This window comes from Pleurodeles waltl, chromosome 11 (genome assembly GCF_031143425.1).
Source record: "Pleurodeles waltl isolate 20211129_DDA chromosome 11, aPleWal1.hap1.20221129, whole genome shotgun sequence".
Classification (NCBI taxonomy): Eukaryota; Metazoa; Chordata; class Amphibia; order Caudata; family Salamandridae; genus Pleurodeles; species Pleurodeles waltl.
The window spans coordinates 352341275-352361314 of NC_090450.1; the positions used below are offsets into that span (position 1 = coordinate 352341275).

Sequence of the window (20040 nt, forward strand, 5' to 3'; positions counted from 1 at the left end):
CCCCCCTCCATGTGGTATGGCCATATATATATATTTTTATATATATATATATATATTTACTGAAAAAAACAAAGGTTAAAGGGATGTTATGGTTAGGTGGAAATGTCAGTTAAAAACATAACGTTTTAAACAAAAATTCACCAATAATTATTTCAGGTTTTGAATAACTCAAGCCCTAAAGTAACTGTAACTCTCGCCCTCACCATGCAGTGTTGTCACGTAATTATGTAATTTCAGATGTTGCAGTGATTGTCACAGAACATGTCATAAATGATGTAATGTGTGAGGTATTTAGTAGTGCATTGGGAGGGCGCACGTTATAGTATAGTTACAGATTTCATCATCAGAAACCAAATCAGGCTTGCTTCATGGCTTGGTTGATTATTCTTGGGGAGGTATTTCCTAGCCTCCAGTTTAGATGCTACCCCACCACTTCTATCCCTCCTGTGATTCACACTGATGAGACTACATCAGTGCTCCTACCTATCCCATACCAATGATGAAGCGTGGGTGAGGGTTTTTCTAACAGAAAAATCCTTTTTCCTATCCATTCTGTGGTAGTTCTTTTAGCTGGGCTTCTTTTGTAATGTTATATAAGCTATAAAGAGGACTGCCCCACAACCTCCTTCTCCCTCTTTGTTTTTGTGCATCTGTGACCACGTCAGTTCTGGGTGGGGTAAGGAGAGGAGTTTGCCACTGGCACAATCAAGGTCCAGCAGCCACCACTGCAGATCTTTTTCAGGCTCCTCCAAAACCTGGATGGAATTTGACAGGTTTCTCTGGTGCTTTCCGAACTAGGATTTCAAGTCACACTGCAGAACCCACTCTGGAGTGGATGACTAGCAGGATGCAGAAAGCCAATAGACACTGCAGCCTCAACACCATCCTTGCTGAGATCCAAGACAGAAACTGAAACATCAGGATCACAGTCCAAATGTCCTGCAGTCTCCATTCTAGGGGAACAGCACAAAACGGCCCCTTATCCAGGATAGCTCAGATGCTTTATGAAGGAGTCAGGTGTGACTTTGGCCCATTTATAGTGAACCTCAATGATGTTAGGAGGTTCACTGTTATGTGGAAGTGGCCTACTGACTGCCTGGGGTAATTTCACTTTCAACAGCCAGTTGTCAAGGTGGGGGAAGACTGGTAAACCCGACCTCCTATGGTACGCTGCAACCACCATCATAATTTTTGGAAACAACTGAGGGACACTGGTAAGGTCAAAGGGGAGCACAACAAATTGCAAGTGCTCCTGGCTCACTGTCAAATACAAATAACATCTATGGACCTGCAAGACGGGAATTTGGAAGTATGGACCCTGCAGGTTCAACACTCCCATCCAGGATCCAGGGCAGACAAGACAAGACTGGGGCCGATGAGAGCATTCTGAACTTGTCCTTCTACAGGAATGCGTTGAGTGGGTGGAGATCTAACACAGGATGAAACACTCCTTTCTACTTCAGCACAAAGAAGGAGCAGAATTACCACCCACGTCCAATTCTGAGGACAGAACCCTCTCTTTGAATCCTTTGGCCAGAAGGGCATGAACTTCCTGCTGCAAAACAGACATGTTTTTCTCCCTCAGCCATGCTGAAGGGGGTGTAGGGTGGGGAAGAAAGGATTAGGAGTGCATAGCTCTGCTTATCAAGTTGGAAGACCCATGCGTCCACAGTGATGTCTTGACACTCTTGGAGGAAATGTCTGATCCTGCCCCAACAGGTTGGGTGCATGTTTCAAACAACAGGACACAGTAAGAGGTTTTGAGGTTTTGTTTGCTGGAGGGTGGGGGACTAAGATACATGTTGTCTTTGATGCCATGGGTGCCGTGGCCTCAGCGTTGATGGTATTGGGCTGCCCTGGGGTATCCACAAAAAAGGACAAAACTGTTGAGAATATTTCCTGGTAGGAACAAACATTCGCAGAGAATGATCTATTGTTAGGCCGGTCATCCTTGACGTGGTTTCCCTTGTCTTTTTGCCTCTGCTTCCTGTATTTTTAACTGTGTGCTGAACTTCATTTTTTGCCAATTTTAGTACTTGGGGCAGTTTACCACTGCTGACCAGTGCTAAACTGCAAGTGCTCCCTGTATAAATTGTGATTATGATTGGTGATCCCTGGTTGGCACATCTGATTTAGTGGTAAGTCCCTTGTAAAATGCACCAGAGGTGCTCAGGGTCTGTAAATCAAATGCTACTAGTGTGCCTACAGCACTGATTGTGTCACCCATATAAGTAGCCCTGTAAACATGTCTCAGACCTGCCACTGCAGTACCTGTGTGTGCAGTTCTGCACTGCCAGTTCTACCTGGCAAGTGTACCCACTTGCCAGGCCCAAACCGTACCTTTTACTACATGAGCCACACTTAATGAAGGCCCAAGGCAGCCCCATGGGCAGGGTGCAGTGTGAAATACTGATAAATATGTTTTTCACTATTGCAAGGCCTATCCCTCTCATAGGTTAACATGGAGATTGCCTTTAAATCTCTTCTAAGTGTAGTTTCCCATAAGGAGCAGATAGAGATATAGAGAATTGTTTCTAGATCAAGCGGTTATAAAGTGACTAAATATGCAACAACACGTGTTGCCCCACAGTAGAAGGGTCTTTACAAAGCTGGACTGGTTCACCTTTCTGTTGCTTATTGCTATATATGGGTGATAAACTGGTAATAATGGGGTGAAATCAATGCTGAGAGAGTGTTACCAAGTTTATAAATGATGACATAATTAAGTAATAATGTTAAAAAATGTGCCACATTATGCTGCATGATCTGCATTTTCTTGCAGCATAATTTACTCAACCCTAGCGCATAATTTAATCTCTCCTGCCAAATAATTCCAGTGGTCCTGCTTTTATGTAGCCATGTTCATCAGACGGTGTGGATAGATGCTGAAGTGGGGCCACTCGATGCAGCATACCAGCTGACAGGAGCGCTGCTTTTGAGTTTCCAGATTCAGTCTGACACTTGGGGGAATGTTCACAAAGTGAGGAATCTGCACTTAAAGGTATCTATCAGAGCTTATTGAGTCACTGGAAAAAACACAGTTAATGTGGGTTATTTTTGCAAAATAAAACCGAAAAACCACTGAAATTCACAAGTTATGCTAAGGACCACAATCCATAACTCACACAATGAACAGGCCAACCAAAACATGCACGCCAAACTCATTGCTTATTAGGTCACAATACTTATCCCAACAACATCTAAAAACACAATGTGATTAAATACCAATGCTTACTCAATCCAATAAATATTACTACATTAATAAATGTGTCTTTGATATTGTTAAAGTTAATATGTAATCTTATCTGTAGGATAATTTACAATATTTGTAAATATCACATCAAGGGTGAGGTCACATACCTTTTAGCTCATGTGTGAGTTAAGATATACATGCCTGTTGGGTGACTTACGGATTGGGACATTAACCATAAGTTTTTTTCTAGTTTGATATCATAACTCAACTTTAACTCTGTTTTTTTTGCTGCTTTAAAAAAAAAAAAAAAGGATATTAACCTCAGCTAACAACTCTTTCCTTTAACTCTTGCTTTTTACATATATTTAGGAGTGAAGTTGTCAATGGTGGATTGGTTAAGAATTTATTTCAGCTATTTTTGCAACTTGCACTTTGATAAGATTCATATGTGTTTCAAGCTACACAGTCTTAGCTAGAAACAGGAAGGAGACTCAGACGCAGCACTAGCAAAATGCCTAAACCAACCCCACTGGATCAGAACCGATGAGTCCTTGATCTTGGTTAGGAGGGATTTCAGTACTAGGAAGATGGCTTTTAATTCTAGCAAGCTGATGTGGATGTTCTTTCCTGGGTGGTCCATTTCCCTCTCACTCTTAGGTCGTGGAGATGAGCGCCCTATCCTTCTAGGGACACGTCTTGTGGTCATTACATATTCTGGGATTTGATTCAGGTAGGAAAGACCCTCAGAGACGTGTGATGTCTTCGAGCACCATTTCATGGCCTGCTTCATTGGGGGAGTTGTTTGAAAAATGTCATCAAAAGATCTGTTGATTTGTACCCACTGGTTGTCCAATTGTTCTTGAAGTGACCTCAGACCTCATGTGAAGACGGCAGTTTGGTATCAATGAAGTGCAAGAGGAGAGCATCCCCAGTAAATTGTAGATTCGGACAGAAGTAACTTTCTTTTGTTGAGGAGTAGTGCTAGATTTCGATTTTTCTTCTGACTCTCTTGGGAGGCGAAGGCTTTTGCTTGTTCTGTATCCAGTACGGTTTCTAGAAAGATGATGCTGGTTGTAGGAGTTAGGTGTGACTTTTGGTAACAGACTGAGAGGCCTGAGGTTTGGAAAAGAGGTAGGCATGTTGTTGTGTCCCTGGCTGCTTTGCAGGCTGTGCTTACCTCTATGAGCCAATCATCCAAGTATGGAAACACTTGAACTCCCCTTTGTCTGAGATATGCTGCTACCGCAACCAAGACTTTGGTGAACACTCGAGGAGATGATCTCAGACTGAATGGTAAGACTTTGAATTGGTAGTGGGTGCCAGCTACCTTGAAGCATAAAAATTTCCTGTGGCTGGGGTGAATTGAGATATGTAAATAGGCGTCTTGGATATTTAAGGCCTGTGATTCACTTGACTGAGCAAGTGTAATATACATTCTGACGAGTGACCGTACGGAATGATTGTTTTTTCAGGAACTTGTTCAGTTGTTGAAGATCTAAGATGCGAGGAAGAACCGAGAATAGAAGCGGGTTCCCGTCTGAGACTTCAGTACGATTTCTATTGCTCCCTTGTCCATCATAGAGGCAATCTGTAAAAGGAGCTCCTTCCAGTGGGCAGGTGGGGATCCTCACAGTGGAAGATCTGGAGGGGTTTGTTGGAATTCCAGGGTATGTCTTAAGGTGAATATCGAGGACCCACTGTTCTGAGGTGATCTTGGACCATTGGTGGGAGGAGCTGGAAATTCTGTCCCTTATCTGAGTATTGTAATTGGGGGGGGTGGCCGGCACCTAGTGGAGGTCAGTGCTTTCTGGCAGTGTCCTTACACCTACAGGAAGACTTTCCTCTGGTGGGATATCTGTAGGCTGCTGATGGTGGTTGCCTATAGGGTTGTTGTTGCTGTTGTTGTGTGGTGGCTGTATGAAACTGGTTTTTATAAGGCTGGTATTGCCTATATTGGTGGAGACTGCCTCTGTAGGAGTAAAGCCCCTGACCCCTGGCACCTCAAAAGGGCTGTCTTCTGAACTCTGGAGTACCCAAAGATTTGGCTGTCTCTGTGTCTACCTTTATAGATTGTAGTGCCTCATCAACATGCTTACCGAACAGGAGTTCTCAATCGTCTAGTATCCTCATCTGAACTTCCTGGTGGGACCAAGTGGCTGTTAGCCATCCCTGGTGCCATACTACTGCTGCTCTGGCTAGCTGCTGAAAGCCTGTAGATGAGACATCTATAGCACAGTCTATGATCTCCGCTGAGGTCTTCTCTCCCTCCTGTAAGATCTTCCTCGCTTCAGATCTAGCATCCTCTGGAAGGAGATCGATATAATGGGAAATGTCCAACCACATTTGGCGTTTGTATCGCCCTACGATCGGCAATGAATTTTCTTTTCTGACCGTTGTAGCCGCCATCATGGAGAATTTCTTTCCTATGGTATACAAGTGCTTTCCTTCCGTATCTAGGGGTGCGGAAACAGGAGAGGGTGGGTTTCTGGACCTGCGTTGGTCTGCCTGAGTTATCAAAGAGTTAGGTTTGGGCTGACCAATCAGCCAAACTGGTGAGTTCCCTGGCGCTTTGTACTTTTTAGCCAATCTGGGAAGTACTGCTGATATTGAGGATGGGGTCTGCATAACTTTAAGGCCTTCTCCCCAAACAAGATCCACAACTGGGATCACACAAACTGACTTTCTGGTATCTTCTTTAAAGTCATAAAGAAAGCAATCCGAATGTTTTGTGACCATTGGAAGCTGGAACCTTTTGGCAGCTCGTTACATAATATTATGGAACCCTCTTATGTGCTGTGGCAGAGAATCCACAGGTGGAGTAGAGGGGGGTGGTGTCTGTGTTTGGTAGTTATCCCACTCGTTAAGTGAGGCAGTATCCTGGATCTCCCCCTCTTCCTGGTCCTCGTCCGAGGAATGCTGATAATTTTGGGAGATGAAGATGGAGACGGCAATGGTGTTGAGGGCACGACTGATTCCTGGTAGAAGGACTTAATGGCAATCAGTGACATTGTTGGTTCTTGTTGTTGTGAACCTGTGTCATGTTGGTCAAGAAGGGGTTCATGTACATATGAATGTTCAGACTGCTGGTCTTTCTTATTGTCTTCCTGGCATTTGATTTGTAAATCCGAAGGACTACAAGCCACTGCAAACAGCCCATCATCAGAATATACATCTTCATCTTCCCCTTCATCTTCTTCATCAACAAGAAGATTTTCTGGAGGTGCAAGCAATACTTTACTGGTTGAAGTATGTGACAGTAGCAATGTCTCTTGAGTGGATTTGCACCTTACAGGTGAGAGAGCGTAGCTTAAACATATATTTTATAGACGTGAAATGCTTACATTTGACAATGCAAATTAATAAATTGAGATGTATTAATAAACGTGAAGATTTATTCGCTTGTGAATACTAATGCTGAATAACAGGAAATAATCTTTAATTATATGTATTACCACGATTAAAACTGTTTTCATTAGAACTCGTATATCTTAAGTTAGCATGAGTCGCGAACTAGCTGTGTAACTCTCATTTAAAAGCGTATTTTTCTGGGACCAAGTGGCTGTTAGCCATCCCTGGTGCCAGACGACTGCAGACGAGCCCACTGAGAACAGCCTTGTCACTCAAGCTAACAGTGAGATCGAGAGGGGTGACAGAGTGCCTATCTCAGTCGAGGCAGCAGGAGAACTAAGACAAGGAGAGGTTCTCCCAGAAGCAGACGAATACAATTCTGAGTCTGAATACAGTATCGAAGCGGAGGTTGGCAGAGAAAGAGAAACTGTAGATTTAAACCAGAACGAATCAGAGTCTTCTGAACTGGTTGCAGATCAGACAAGAGAAAACAACACATCACAAGAGGAGGGTGCTATCCAACGTCCAGAAGGAAGACACCGAAACAAGACACATAGAGGTGATAAATGGCCAGATAAGTCACATCTCAGAATAAGAGAAATAGCAAATGAAGAAATAATTGAGGAAAGTGATACTTCACAGGCAGATGATCTGAGTGAAGGAGAACAGCAAGGTGAACAAAGACTAAAAAGAAAGAGAATAGCAAACCGAAGGTACACAGGTCCTGAATGGGCATATGCTACAACTTCTGAATGGCAACAAGAATTCTTAGCATTCTGTTTTGATCGAGAAGTACCAGGCCAGTACTACGGTACCTGAGGATAAACTACAGGAGAAGAAATTCTGAACTATCGTGAAAACTGAAAAGAAAAAGACTTTCTAAACTTACCGGAAAGAGACATTAAACTTGGATTCGACATCAAGAAACAGAATTACGACAAGCTGCTAACCTAAATTGACAAGAAAAAGGTCCCGGAGTGAGAGAAGACGCTGTAAATACGCAGAAAGAGTTTGCCATCTTGAGTTGATTGTTGATCTGCTATTCTGATTCTATACAAACATGGCTTATAGTAACAAAGGAAGTAAGATGTGTGGCTGGTTAGGATTTATAGTAAGTGTTGTATGTGCAGTAATGATTGTGGGAGTGATTGTAGGAATGCCGTGGAAAGAGAGAGAAACTATTAACGCAACTTCAAAACCAGAGACTACTACTATTGCTAATAAATTATCACCATGGGAGAAATTTGAACAAGATACTAAGCATCTGCATGAGGGAACTAATACAAAAGGGGAACTTTCTACTAATGTCTTCTATCGCTTATTAAATGAGTATGTGGAAACTATGGATGCGAAAGAGTGTTATGTGTGTACTAAAATTCCTTCATCTGTGCAGGAGGGAGTTACTTATCATAGCCTCCCTCTTACTTATGGGATTAGCTGCAGTTTGCTATTAACAAGATTCTATAATCAAGAGCATGTACAATACTTTTATTCAAATCTGGATGTCGTGTTTTCTTTTGTGCCTGTGATTGAATTCTTGAATAAGTTAGCTAAAGAACATGATATTAAAATAGTTAGAGGATTCTTTGAGCCGACACTTACATTTGGAACTGCTTATGCACATCGCAATAATCTAACTTGCTTACTGTCTTCTGTAAAGAAGAGCTTTTTAGACCACACAGATGATAGACGCAAAGCATTAAAAGAGAAGTTAGAGAAAGGCTTAGAAAAACGTACTTATGCAAATGATTATGCTTACACAGCCATTAAAACTCAAGGCAAATTAGCTATAGATGCATTACATGTAGGTAGGCGATGTATATATAGGCCAAAATCTGATCAAGACAATTTATTTGTGGGTACGAGTGAATGTAGGCATGTGTTTTTGTTTCAGAGCAAATGGACCTTCATGTTAAATGGACAAGACCCAGCGATTCCTGGAATCTATTACATCTGTGGGTTAAATGCATATTACCGTCTCCCAAAGGGATGGTATGGGACATGTTATTTGGGAATAGTTTTCCCAAAGATATACCAGATTGATGACTTAAAACAAATACCAAAGTCTTCTGAAATACAACATACTAGACAAAAACGAGAATCAGTGGCGGCTGTCATTGGTGACATATTTGGAGCACTAATCCCATCAGTTGGGGTTATCTTAAATTCTATGAAAATCCAAAAGTTGTCTACTATTGTGGATAACATGCTGACAAATTTTACAGGAGCAATATTACTAATGGATACTGAACTTGCTGCAGAAAGAGCCATGACTCTTCAAAATCGGCTTGCTTTAGACATTCTTTTAGCAAAGAATGGAGGTGTGTGCAAAATGTTTAATGAACGTCACTGCTGTTCATTTATACCTGATAATAGTAAGAAAATTAGAAGTATGCTTACTAACCTTACTAGGGATAGTGCAGATCTGAAGGATTTAAAAGAACCTGGAGTTTGGGAAAAATTTGGAAAAGGAATCGCCCGAGTAGGAAGCTGGTTTACCAACATTTGGAATGGAGTTCTTGCAAAAATTATGTTGGGTCTATTAATTATTCTGATTTGTTTATTAGGATTATGGGGAGCATGCAAAATTCATGACAAAATAAAAGAAATCTGTCAAAAAGAGCCAGACTGAACGAAGAAAGTGAAAGAGAGAAAATGTTCAATGAAATATGGGAAAGTTCACATAAAGGGCAAGATGTTGAAATGCGTATTATGCGCAAGGTGAAAAATTGAAAATTGTGTGATGACGAGCGTCATCAGAGGAGGGACTGAGAGAGCGTAGCTTAAACATATATTTTATAGACGTGAAATGCTTACATTTGACAATGCAAATTAATAAATTGAGATGTATTAATAAACGTGAAGATTTATTTGCTTGTGAATACTAATGCTGAATAACAGGAAATAATCTTTAATTATATGTATTACCACAATTAAAACTGTTTTCATTAGAACTCGTATATCTTAAGTTAGCATGAGTCGCGAACTAGCTGTGTAACTCTCATTTAAAAGCGTATTTTTCTGCTTCTCCAGTGTGCGGACTTGCAAACGACCATGACCCAGCTATTGTTCTTTTCTGCATTTGTTAGACACATCGTGGAATTTTCTCATCCGCATGTTAGTAGCTTCCAATATAAAACTGTGAGATTTGAAACAAACATAGACACTTCCAAGGACACTAAAGCGAGGAGAAGAGAACTCTTGACCCGAGACGTGTGCCAAGATGGTGAAGTAACCCCGGATATGCCACCTACAAAAATGCCGATTATGAAGACCAATTGAAAGACGAATTAATATCAGGAAATGACAAATGCATTACTTAATGTATAATTTGATTGGTTACCAATAATGGGGTATAGTTATTAACCAATAGAATTTTGGGGGAATGTATCACGGAAAAGGGGATAAAAACTCATGACACGAGAGACGAGACACATTAGGCAGGGGACGACATTGATTGCATCCAGAAACTCTGTCACTCTATTTGATGACTTGAGACTTAGAAAATAACCTTGTCCATAGATTGTCCGTTAACTTTCCCCTTAAGGGAAAGTGTTCCTTGCTTCCAACTTAGATAGACTGACGGTGACTCTACTGATGTCCTGAAGACGAAGACTGATCCTGAATGCTGACCTATCTCGAGGAGGGTAATTATATTGCTAACGGAAATATTTTGCCTTTCTTTCTAGGTACCAACTGCTGTATGTTTAATTAGATAATATAGTTAGATGTTTTTCCAAATTGATATTCTAAATTGTTTTGCATGAAGCCCAACATGCTAATGCTAATTTGAGGTTAGATGAGGTATTCATTTGACTGACGGAACTGACGTGACTGACACATAGCTATGCTGAACTGATATCTTATAAATTATTATGCACCATGATCTATTCTTTGCTAACGTATCTATCTTATGATCCTGATCATCGTATTGTTGAAAGCTTATTGTAGTTGCCATTTTTGTGATTATGCTCTTATGCTTCTTGGTTTTGAAACTAATACGTTTATTATTAGATTGTAATCAATAGGGAATAAATTCACAAAATCTTCCTTCAAGGTGTGGTTATTTGAGTCTGAGAACTAATGAATGCGCCGAAGGTTTATTAATGGTTAGTGTGACATGTATTCTGATGCTAACTTTATAATACTATTGATTTAATAATTGGTAATCTCGTCTTACGGAGACTCACCACTGGGCCCAAAGATTCATCGACCTAAAACGAGTCCTGATGTGTATAAATTGACATAGACGGACGCGTTTACACAGGTATTAATGTTAAGAGCAGAAAAGACGGTTTTGCTGAAGAAATTGTTTGTACTGTCGTCGACGGTGTTGGCGTTGATGGTGTGCTTGCAGGATATATGTGAGACGTGTTGCCAACGACGGAGTTGTTGTCAATGGAGCTGCCATCAACGGAGTTGTCGTCGATGGAGCTGCCGTCGTTGGTCTGTAGGTTGCCGGTGCGTCATCAATGGAGCTGTCAACGGTATTGACATTGATGGTTTAAATGTCTTTGATGTAGTCACTTTCCGTACTGACGTCAACAGGCTTGATGTTGAGGAGTGGAACCTCTTCGTCGATGGGTCAATTTTAGACGATTTTGTCAATGCTTTCTTACCCTGAGACACTGATGATGGTAAAGCAGGTTTATGCTTTATGGTCACCAATGTTATCGTCGCCAATGATAATGGTGACAGTGTTATGATCATGGGTGAAGGTAGTGCTGTAAACGTTGCTCTTGCTGTGGTGCCAGTGGTAAACAAAGCTGTCATCGACGAGACTGACATTTTTGAAGTCGATGGTGGCAGAGATCTGGATGGTTTTTTAATCTTAAAAGTACTGTGAGCTGGTGTGGAAGGTTCAGAATGACTTTTCTCTTTCTCTTCCTTTCAGGTGGATGGAGTTTCCTCTGCTCTTTCTCCCACAGAATGGATTTTCTTGGCTGCCTTACTTTGTTTTGGAGAGAAACCCCACAGATCTTTTTCTCTTCTTCGATGTCACAGATCTCTGTGAAGTGTCGCTGTCATCATCATTAGAGAGGGGGGACTCCTTGAACTGAAGCATTTGTAGCCAAAGCAGGAGCCTAGCCTCTCTGTCTCTTAAGGTTTTATGGGGAAAGGTTCGACAAATCTTACAATCCTTCACCTTATGTTCTGGGTGAAGACAGTATATGTAGTCCTTGTGAGGGTCTTCACAGTGGAGCCTTAGCTTTCCACAGGTACTTCAGAGACAAAATAAACCTTTCTTGGCTTTAGCCATGATGTAGACGTCGCAGTCCTAGAGGTAAACAACAGTATTCAGAAGAATTCCTGTCAGGAAATTCTAAACCAAGCAGAGCTCAGGGAGCCTCCCTTCACATGATGTGCGGTAGAAACTCTGAGAGGCTAGAGCCTCTGTGCTGAGGGTTCTAAAGGGTACTGTCGCCTGATTGGCTGGACTTTGGGTCATTTATAATGACACTGATAAGCTATTCAAGTGAATGTCTTTTGCATTAACGTCAATGTAAATTTAGTTTTACTGCTTTGTAAGTACTGTGGGACTTCCACTTCGACGACAGGGAATGATTGAAGCATGTGAATCTATGAAATGTACCCCAATACTGGAGAATGTAAAGTTACAAGTATTGCTCACAACAGAGATGGAGCCAGACCTACTCTATGGTCCACTTTTGGAGGGTCTGAAATTGACTAATTGTCAGCTGTTTCAAAGGGACACGCCAATCTAATAAAAAGACAAGACACATATTTGTTGTGCTGAATTCTCACTTTGGGGCTTGAAGTGTGAGCATGAGAGAATACAAAAGCACTATTTGGAATTCGCAATCTCTGGGAGATGTTCACCTAAACTGCAGGATCATCACAGAAGTAAGAAAATAAATGTTTAACTTTTTTAATGTAAAAGGGCTAAATGACTGGCAGAGTGTAACAAACAAAGAGAAAACATTTTGGTAAGTGGCAGAGAAATGTTTTGTCTCCACTAGTTCAAAAACTTCAAGTTTGAACCGAGAAACCTAGTCAGGTGCTCTGAAGTATCTGTCCTGACATATTTCTGGAGTTTGGTGCAATGATAATTTAGGCCTGTAGGTGAAGAATTCAAACACTGAGCAGACAATCTCGAGGTTTGCTGGTAGCAACTGAAAGAATCTTACCAAGGAGGATCCATGTTGTCTCTGTGTAGTACTCTATTGTATGGTATTGCAATGTGTGCATTTGTCCTATGGGGTGTTAGGGATTAGTGGGTAGAAAGTAATGTTGGAACTTGGAATGTAAAATTCTGGTTGAGATTGGAAAATGTAAAGGAGTCAGTTTACGCCCAGTGTTTGAGGTGGCTGGGATGTTTCTTTGATCTCTTAAGCATTTAATTTAACAATCTTTGAATCAAATTCTCAAGTGGACGGCTGCCATTTACCACCCAAATTTAGGGCTATAGGTGACGAATCCAAACACTTAGGAGACCATCTCGAGATTTCGTGGTTAGCAACTGAAAGAATCTTACTAAGGAGGATGTCTTTTGTTTCCTTTGATTTAGAACCTAACACAGAGGTTAAAGGACAAAATAATATACAAGAATATTGCAGTAACTACAACCCTATTACATTTGATTGATATTATTTTTTCCATGTGGAACTCTGCTGCTAAGCCAATGCTAAACCATTTTATACAGATTGTAACACAATGATTTCCCTTATAAATTATTCCATTCAATAGCTCTCAATTGAAATCATTCTGGCGACCTGTAGTTCCAATTTCTGTCTTGCTTAGTCGTTTCTGGGTCAACTGAATATTTTCTGTCTCCAGTATACGAACAAATTGATGAAAGTACCACATTACAAATATTAGTAAAATGAAGGCCCAAGATAGGAAAATTATGTCAAAAGTGAAATCGAGTCATCTGGGTCCCCTCAAATCAAGCTGGCGAGTTAGCTACAAGGATATATTGATGTCACAGGATTTAGAAGAGGAATGCAGGAAAAGTTGTTAGATGGCGTGATACCTCACAAACATTGGATGTTGAAAGAAAACGGTTTTATTGGGGCTGAGCCATTTCTTATACCAGAGTTTCCTTGAATCATCCCCAGCTCCCTGATAAAGATTCTCCAATACGAAGGTCTAAACATCACTGCTATGTTCACTCACACAACGAACTTTCAGTTGGGCATATGCCAATACCTATCTCACAGTGCTGTCCAGTAAAGCGATACGGGCAGGAACAGTGGTACTCTCCATGGAATTCCTTGCAAGATCCCCCATTGCGACACGGTCTGGAGCTGCATGGACCCGGCCTTACTGAGGAGATAAAGACACACAAACACAAAAAAGGCAAAAAGTTTATTTATAGCCACAAAGGCACCAATCTGTTCCCTCCCTTAGCTTAACTTTCCTACTCTCCACTGCATGGATTATGTAGCCCCAATTTGTTTTAGTCGGCTACTTGTACACTGCCTTTTAGTCGTTTGTCCCTCCAGGGGCAGAGCTCCCTTTCTTTCAGTCATTTTTCTTCTTTCCTCTCTGTTACTCTCCTCTTTCTTACTCTACTATAATTTCCAAATTATTGGTCCTTATTTACATCTCACACACACATATTCACACTCTTTCCAGTTTATCCTTCTTCTCCACATTCGGCTGCTCTCTGCCTTTTGTATCTATTGTATGTGAAGCTTAACAGTTCCTTCCTTGGCCTCTGTTAAAATGGTATATTTACAACCATCTAGTTGCCTGTCAAAATGGTTAAGTGCTTCAAGTGAACAGGACCAATTAGTTTCAGAGTACCAGCAACACATCAGTACATGGAATGAGATAATACAAAGCTTTGTGCATGATATAGTTTGGGAATATAGGTTACAGGCCACCTTTATGGTGACAGACTACTACATTGCAAGCACTACATTGCATTTATCTCTACAATGCGATAAATTGCAATGCATTACATTTATAATGCAATTAGGCATTTCAGGTGTTGTTTAGAGGAGTTGTCAGGGTTCAGAGATAGGTAGTGAAGGATTTTAGGATTCAGGAATGGGTAGTACTAAGGGACAGTAATGGATTTTAGGGTTTGGGGATTCTCTGCCGGACCTCGTGCTGGAGCTTGGCGCCAGCTGCCAGCAATCCCGTGTGGGTAGATGAATCTCTTTCTCGCGGCTGACAGGGGTCATCAGCTTGCAGACCTTAGAAAGATGAAGCTGTAGTTAGTTCCCACACGGTGAAGTATTTGTTTTGCTTCGCATTCAATATCTTATAAATATAACCTGCTGTGTATATTGCAAACTGATATATTTTGTTTGATTAACGCGGACTTGAAAGCTACTAATTCGTCATTCATAAATATTGTGGTTGGGGAAGAATTAACAACAATAAAAGTCTTCTTTGACCTCAGAAGTGCATTTCTGTTATCTTATGTTAGTGCTTAGAAACTAGATAAGAGGAAAGCACTACAATTGGTACCAGGAGTGGGGTGTCGGTCATTAAGAGGTGATTAAGAGGGTGTTGACGAGTTGGTAGATTTCTAAGTGCACACTTTAAAAGTGTAATTGTTTTTTTTGTTGTTTGGAGAATTACAGAAATTGTTTTCTGTTTGGAGAATCACAGTAGCACGGCAGACTATGACTGAGAATGCATGTGTTGATAAACTGCCTGATGGTGCTAAGAAAAACTGTGAATTGTTTTCTGTTTGGGGAATTACAGAAGAAAATGCATGTGTAGCTAAAATGCCTGATGGTGTTTTGAGAAATAATTCCTGTTGTACATATGTAGAAAACGTGTCTTTTGGAAGTAATGATGACAGAAAGGTCTGGATACCTTTATCTGCTTACAGAGAAATGCAGGAGAAATGTAGGAAGTTGGAACATGAAAATAGGAATTTACGTGAGCAAATTAGCCCGACTGAAAGTTATAAAAAGGCTGTTTTTGAAGAATCTTTCTTGTCCCATTCCAGTAATGAGGGGGTTAAGACAGCTCCGAGCTGCTTTGAGTTTTCGTGTGAGCCAGGGTTTTTGGCAGACAAAATGCATTCCTTAACTGATAACACGGACGAGAGAGACCAGAATGTGATTTACGAGTTACCGTTGCAAAATGCCCAAGTAAAACGAAGGATTTTAGAGCAAGACACGCCGACTTTAATTAGCTTGTTTGATTTTTGGAAAAAGAATAGCCCTCATTTGAGTGAAATCCTAACACTTTTGTATATGGTCACTGTGAAAAATGATATGCAGCTGCGCGCTTGTGATTTGGCAAATGAAATAATGCAGACTTTAGGTTTCTGCGCAGTGAAATTGAGTGCAAATACTTATGTACACGTAAATCATGAACAAGGAAAGAAAATAGTGCCCCTAGCTAGAATCATACAATGGATCTGGTACTTGCAAGACAGGGCTAGAGTACCACAGGTAAAAGAATTACCGGTGAAATTGTGTGCACCATTTGAATTCGTGTCCACTGAAGATAAAAAGCATGTTTGTTTTACTAATGATTCATTGACTGAAATGTTGTTTTCTGGCACAGTAGAAGGAACAGCGTTGTATAATGTGTGTCAGATTTTAAAGCAAGAGCTACGTGAGATGTGTAATTTTTATGCTGATTTTTGGTTCATTGCTAATGTTTTAGCACCTAACTGGTTCAATTACCTTGCAGATGTTAATGAGAAAAATTCAGAGAGAGAAGTGTACACCCAGAATTCTGCCTTAGTGGGGATGGCTAAGTGGGTGCCCCAGAAATGTGAACAGCTGAGAGAAAAAGCCACTTACAGGTGGGCAGAGATGAGAGGGATGCACATTCCCCTAGATTTGATAAAAACTGTGCAGCACGCACAAAAGCAATCTGTCATGCAAGCAGTCACAGAGCAGTTGGGGAGAGGAAAGTTACCAGGACAGAAATGGCAAATTGATCAGGTTTTAGGGAGAGTGATTGCTGAAAACTACCAAGGAAAAATCAAAATTATGCTGATACCTAGAAAAGAATCTGATTTATTCATACAAATTGGAGACAGAATGGCCCAAATTGGCAAAAGTGCAGTGAATGGAGGTTTGTTAAAGAAGGAGTCTGCCCCAGCCCTTCTGACAGTGCAAGAAAAGGGAAGCTGTGGTGCAGCAGATAAAAACCTCAGTGCTGATGTGTGGGCTGAAGCCCCAAGTGATCCTCCAGAACCTGCAGCGAATGTAACAAAGGGCCCCAAAAACGTCCTGCTGATTATAAAACAGGGAAAGAAAGAGGAAGGGTGCAGTTTAAATGAAAAATGTTATTTGCAAGAAAAGTCATACTTGTTTCTTTTGCAGATCCTACCACGTTTCGCCACTGTCCTTGAGTGTGCTGTGTGGTCCCCCTTCCGGTGTGTGCGTGTGGGGCCGGGGAAGGGACCGAATCCCCAACCTGAACCTGGCTGAGTAAAGTGCCAGCACCATGGATCCATTTTGCGCAAACTGCGCCTTCAGTTCAAGTTCAACTTGTTTGATTGCATTCTTCCACTGGAACTAAGCTGTGTTTTTTGCTTTTGCTTACCTTCCAGAACAAATTGCCCAGTCTTTTCTGTATAGATGTATCTGATGTGAAAGGTTATGAAATCAATGTGTTAATTCACTTCTATTGCTTTACAGGGATTGTTTTGATCATTCAAATGTGACTTGCTGATAATGTTTTTTTTTGTGCTGATGTTTTTTTGTTTTTTGTTTTTGTTTGAAACAAGAGATATGTGAAACAAAAATTCATTGGTCAAAGGGCGGAATGTACTGCCATTTGATAAAGTTTGTTTTGACCAATGACTTTGTGTTTCACCACTGCGCATATTAGTTGCTCAATGTTCACCAGTAGCACATGGTATGTTTTGTTCAGTTGAGACGCCTATGGGCTTTGACATGGCATTAGCCATTACATTCTGTATTCTGCCTATTGGCTTTGACATGCTGTATCCAGTCTAGCCGCCTATTGGCTTTGACATTGCATTCCTATTGGCTTTGACATGATGTATTCAGTTTAGCTGCCTATTGACTTTGACATGCTATTAGATATTCTGCCTATTGGCTTTGACATGATATCATATATTACATTTTGTATTCAGCTCAGCTGCCTATTGGCTTTGACATATTATAAATTGCATTTTGTATTCAGCTCAGCTGCCTATGGGCTTTTGACATGATATAAGACATTGCATTTTGTATTCAGCTTAGATGCCTATTGGCTTTGACATGACACTAGACATTGCATTTGATATTTAGGTTAGCTGCCTATTGCCTTTAACATGACATTGCATTTGATATTTAGGTTAGCTGCCCATTGCCTTTAACGTGGAGTTAGACATTGCAGTTGAGAATCCAAGCTGTATTTTTCCAAGCCGTGTTTTTGCACAAGAGAACCAAGATGTTTTTCTCACAGTAGACTAGACATGAAAAGAGAGAGTACATGGGTGTTGTTCTCTCTGCTTGAGCTTGGGAACAGGAGTAGTCTTGGAGACCTGGCCAGTCTCCAAAAGGCTTGCTCAGTTTCCCAGGTCTGAGAGGAGGGGGCACACCTTTGTAACGAATGTAACAGGCTGCAGAGAGTCAGATTCTAATCTGCCGGACCTCGTGCTGGAGCTTGGCGCCAGCTGCCAGCAATCCCGTGTGGGTAGATGAATCTCTTTCTCGCGGCTGACAGGGGTCATCAGCTTGCAGACCTTAGAAAGATGAAGCTGTAGATAGTTCCCACACGGTGAAGTATTTGTTTTGCTTTGCATTCAATATCTTATAAATATAACCTGCTGTGTATATTGCAAACTGATATATTTTGTTTGATTAACGCGGACTTGAAAGCTACTAATTCGTCATTCATAAATATTGTGGTTGGGGAAGAATTAACAACAATAAAAGTCTTCTTTGACCTCAGAAGTGCATTTCTGTTGTGTTATGTTAGTGCTTAGAAACTAGATAAGAGGAAAGCACTACAGGAGGTGTAAGGGGGATTTAGGGTTCTGGGGTGGGTAGTGCTAAATGGGGTTAGTTAAGGGTTCAGGGATATGTAGTGGCAAGGAATAGTAAGATTTTAGGGATGTTTTGGGGTTAAAGTACTATATATATATATATATATATATATATATATATATATATATATATATATATATAGTTAAAGACCATATACTTTTTAGGCTTAGAGTGCTGCCTAAATTATGCAAAAACTGAAGCAGGGAACTCTGGGTAGTTCTTAATATTAGGTGAAGAGCAGCTCCTTAATATGGAGCACCTTACAACACCACCAACACTTTTATTTTACTCACCTCAAATGTCTGTTTCTCTAGTAGACTTTTCAAGCATAGGATTAGCACAGTGCCATCCACGCTGAGCTACAGTGACAAAGACTTCTCCCACTTTTACATGTTACACTTTTTACATGTTTCAGGATATATATACATATGTGTACACACAACATTGCGAGGATGGCGTTTTGCCGTGGAACGTCGAATTAAACTTTCTATGACCCCTGAAGAAGTCCGGTGGGACGAAACGGGTTGGCTATTAAATGTCGAATGGATCAATAAAGAAGTAAAATGAATCCAATAGTTCATGACTTTCATTCTGATGAAGTAAATCATTCAAAAAAACAACTATTCTTTTTCTGAACCAAACATATGGATAATGCTGGGTCTTCTATATTTATTTTACTATAAAAACAAGGTTTTTTCTGAGGCCTAAGGGGTTGGTCCTCGTGATCCAAGCACCCATATGATTTAACCTACTTGAAGTATACAAAGTAAGGGCGGCATGCTCCACCTCAACCCTTTCCTTATTGGATCTTGAATTACATATGTACACATATAATTCCTACTGAGCTAGTATTCATATCTTTCATAGATCCACATAATTGAATTATTCCCCGTTGTTGAAGTGGAAGTCCCACAGTAACTTAATGAAGCAGTATATATATCACTATCATAGGCTATAATGGCAATGGAAAAAGTCAGTTTAATAGCCTATCCATGTCCTTTTTTTTAAAAGGACTAAACTTGAAATATAACCAATCAGACGACAGCACCCTCTAGAACACTCCCAACAGAAGCTGAGTCCCTCAGATTTTCAGGTACAAGTGGGAACAGATAATCCAAAAATATAAGGGGAGCCTATCCGGGGAGGAGGGTGGGTGGCATGTGAATCTATGAAAGATACCAATACTGAAGAACTGCAGATACAGGTAAGTAACTTATTTTCTTCTCCAGTATTGGATCGTTCATGGATTCACATGCTTGAATCAGAATAGCAAGCAGTTACTGTATTTGTATATCTTATAGGATTAGCTCAAATACTGGATGTGGGTAGAAAATATATACATAACATTCATAATGCAATATAATAAATATATAAACACATATATATATATCATACATTACATTTTGCATGAATACATAAACACATGGAACAAAAAAGAGGCTCCCCTTATTGAAATAAGTGGTGATGTTAAACCTGTCCAACCGCTGCATCACTGTGCTGTGCCGATTTAAGGTAATAATACTGCATGAATTATATGCACTCTTTTCCAAGTCA

The 20040-nt window shown here is 40.6% G+C and overlaps 1 protein-coding gene across 1 annotated transcript in view; it reads right to left on the minus strand.

Moving 5' to 3' along the window:
* Nucleotides 1-20040, minus strand: part of SNED1 (sushi, nidogen and EGF like domains 1) — a 2603997-nt gene that overhangs the window by 1398482 nt on the left and 1185475 nt on the right. The window contains exon 13 of the mRNA XM_069213662.1: nt 13712-13828. Coding sequence (XP_069069763.1) covers nt 13712-13828 — 117 coding nt within the window. The remainder of the gene's footprint in view (nt 1-13711; nt 13829-20040) is intronic.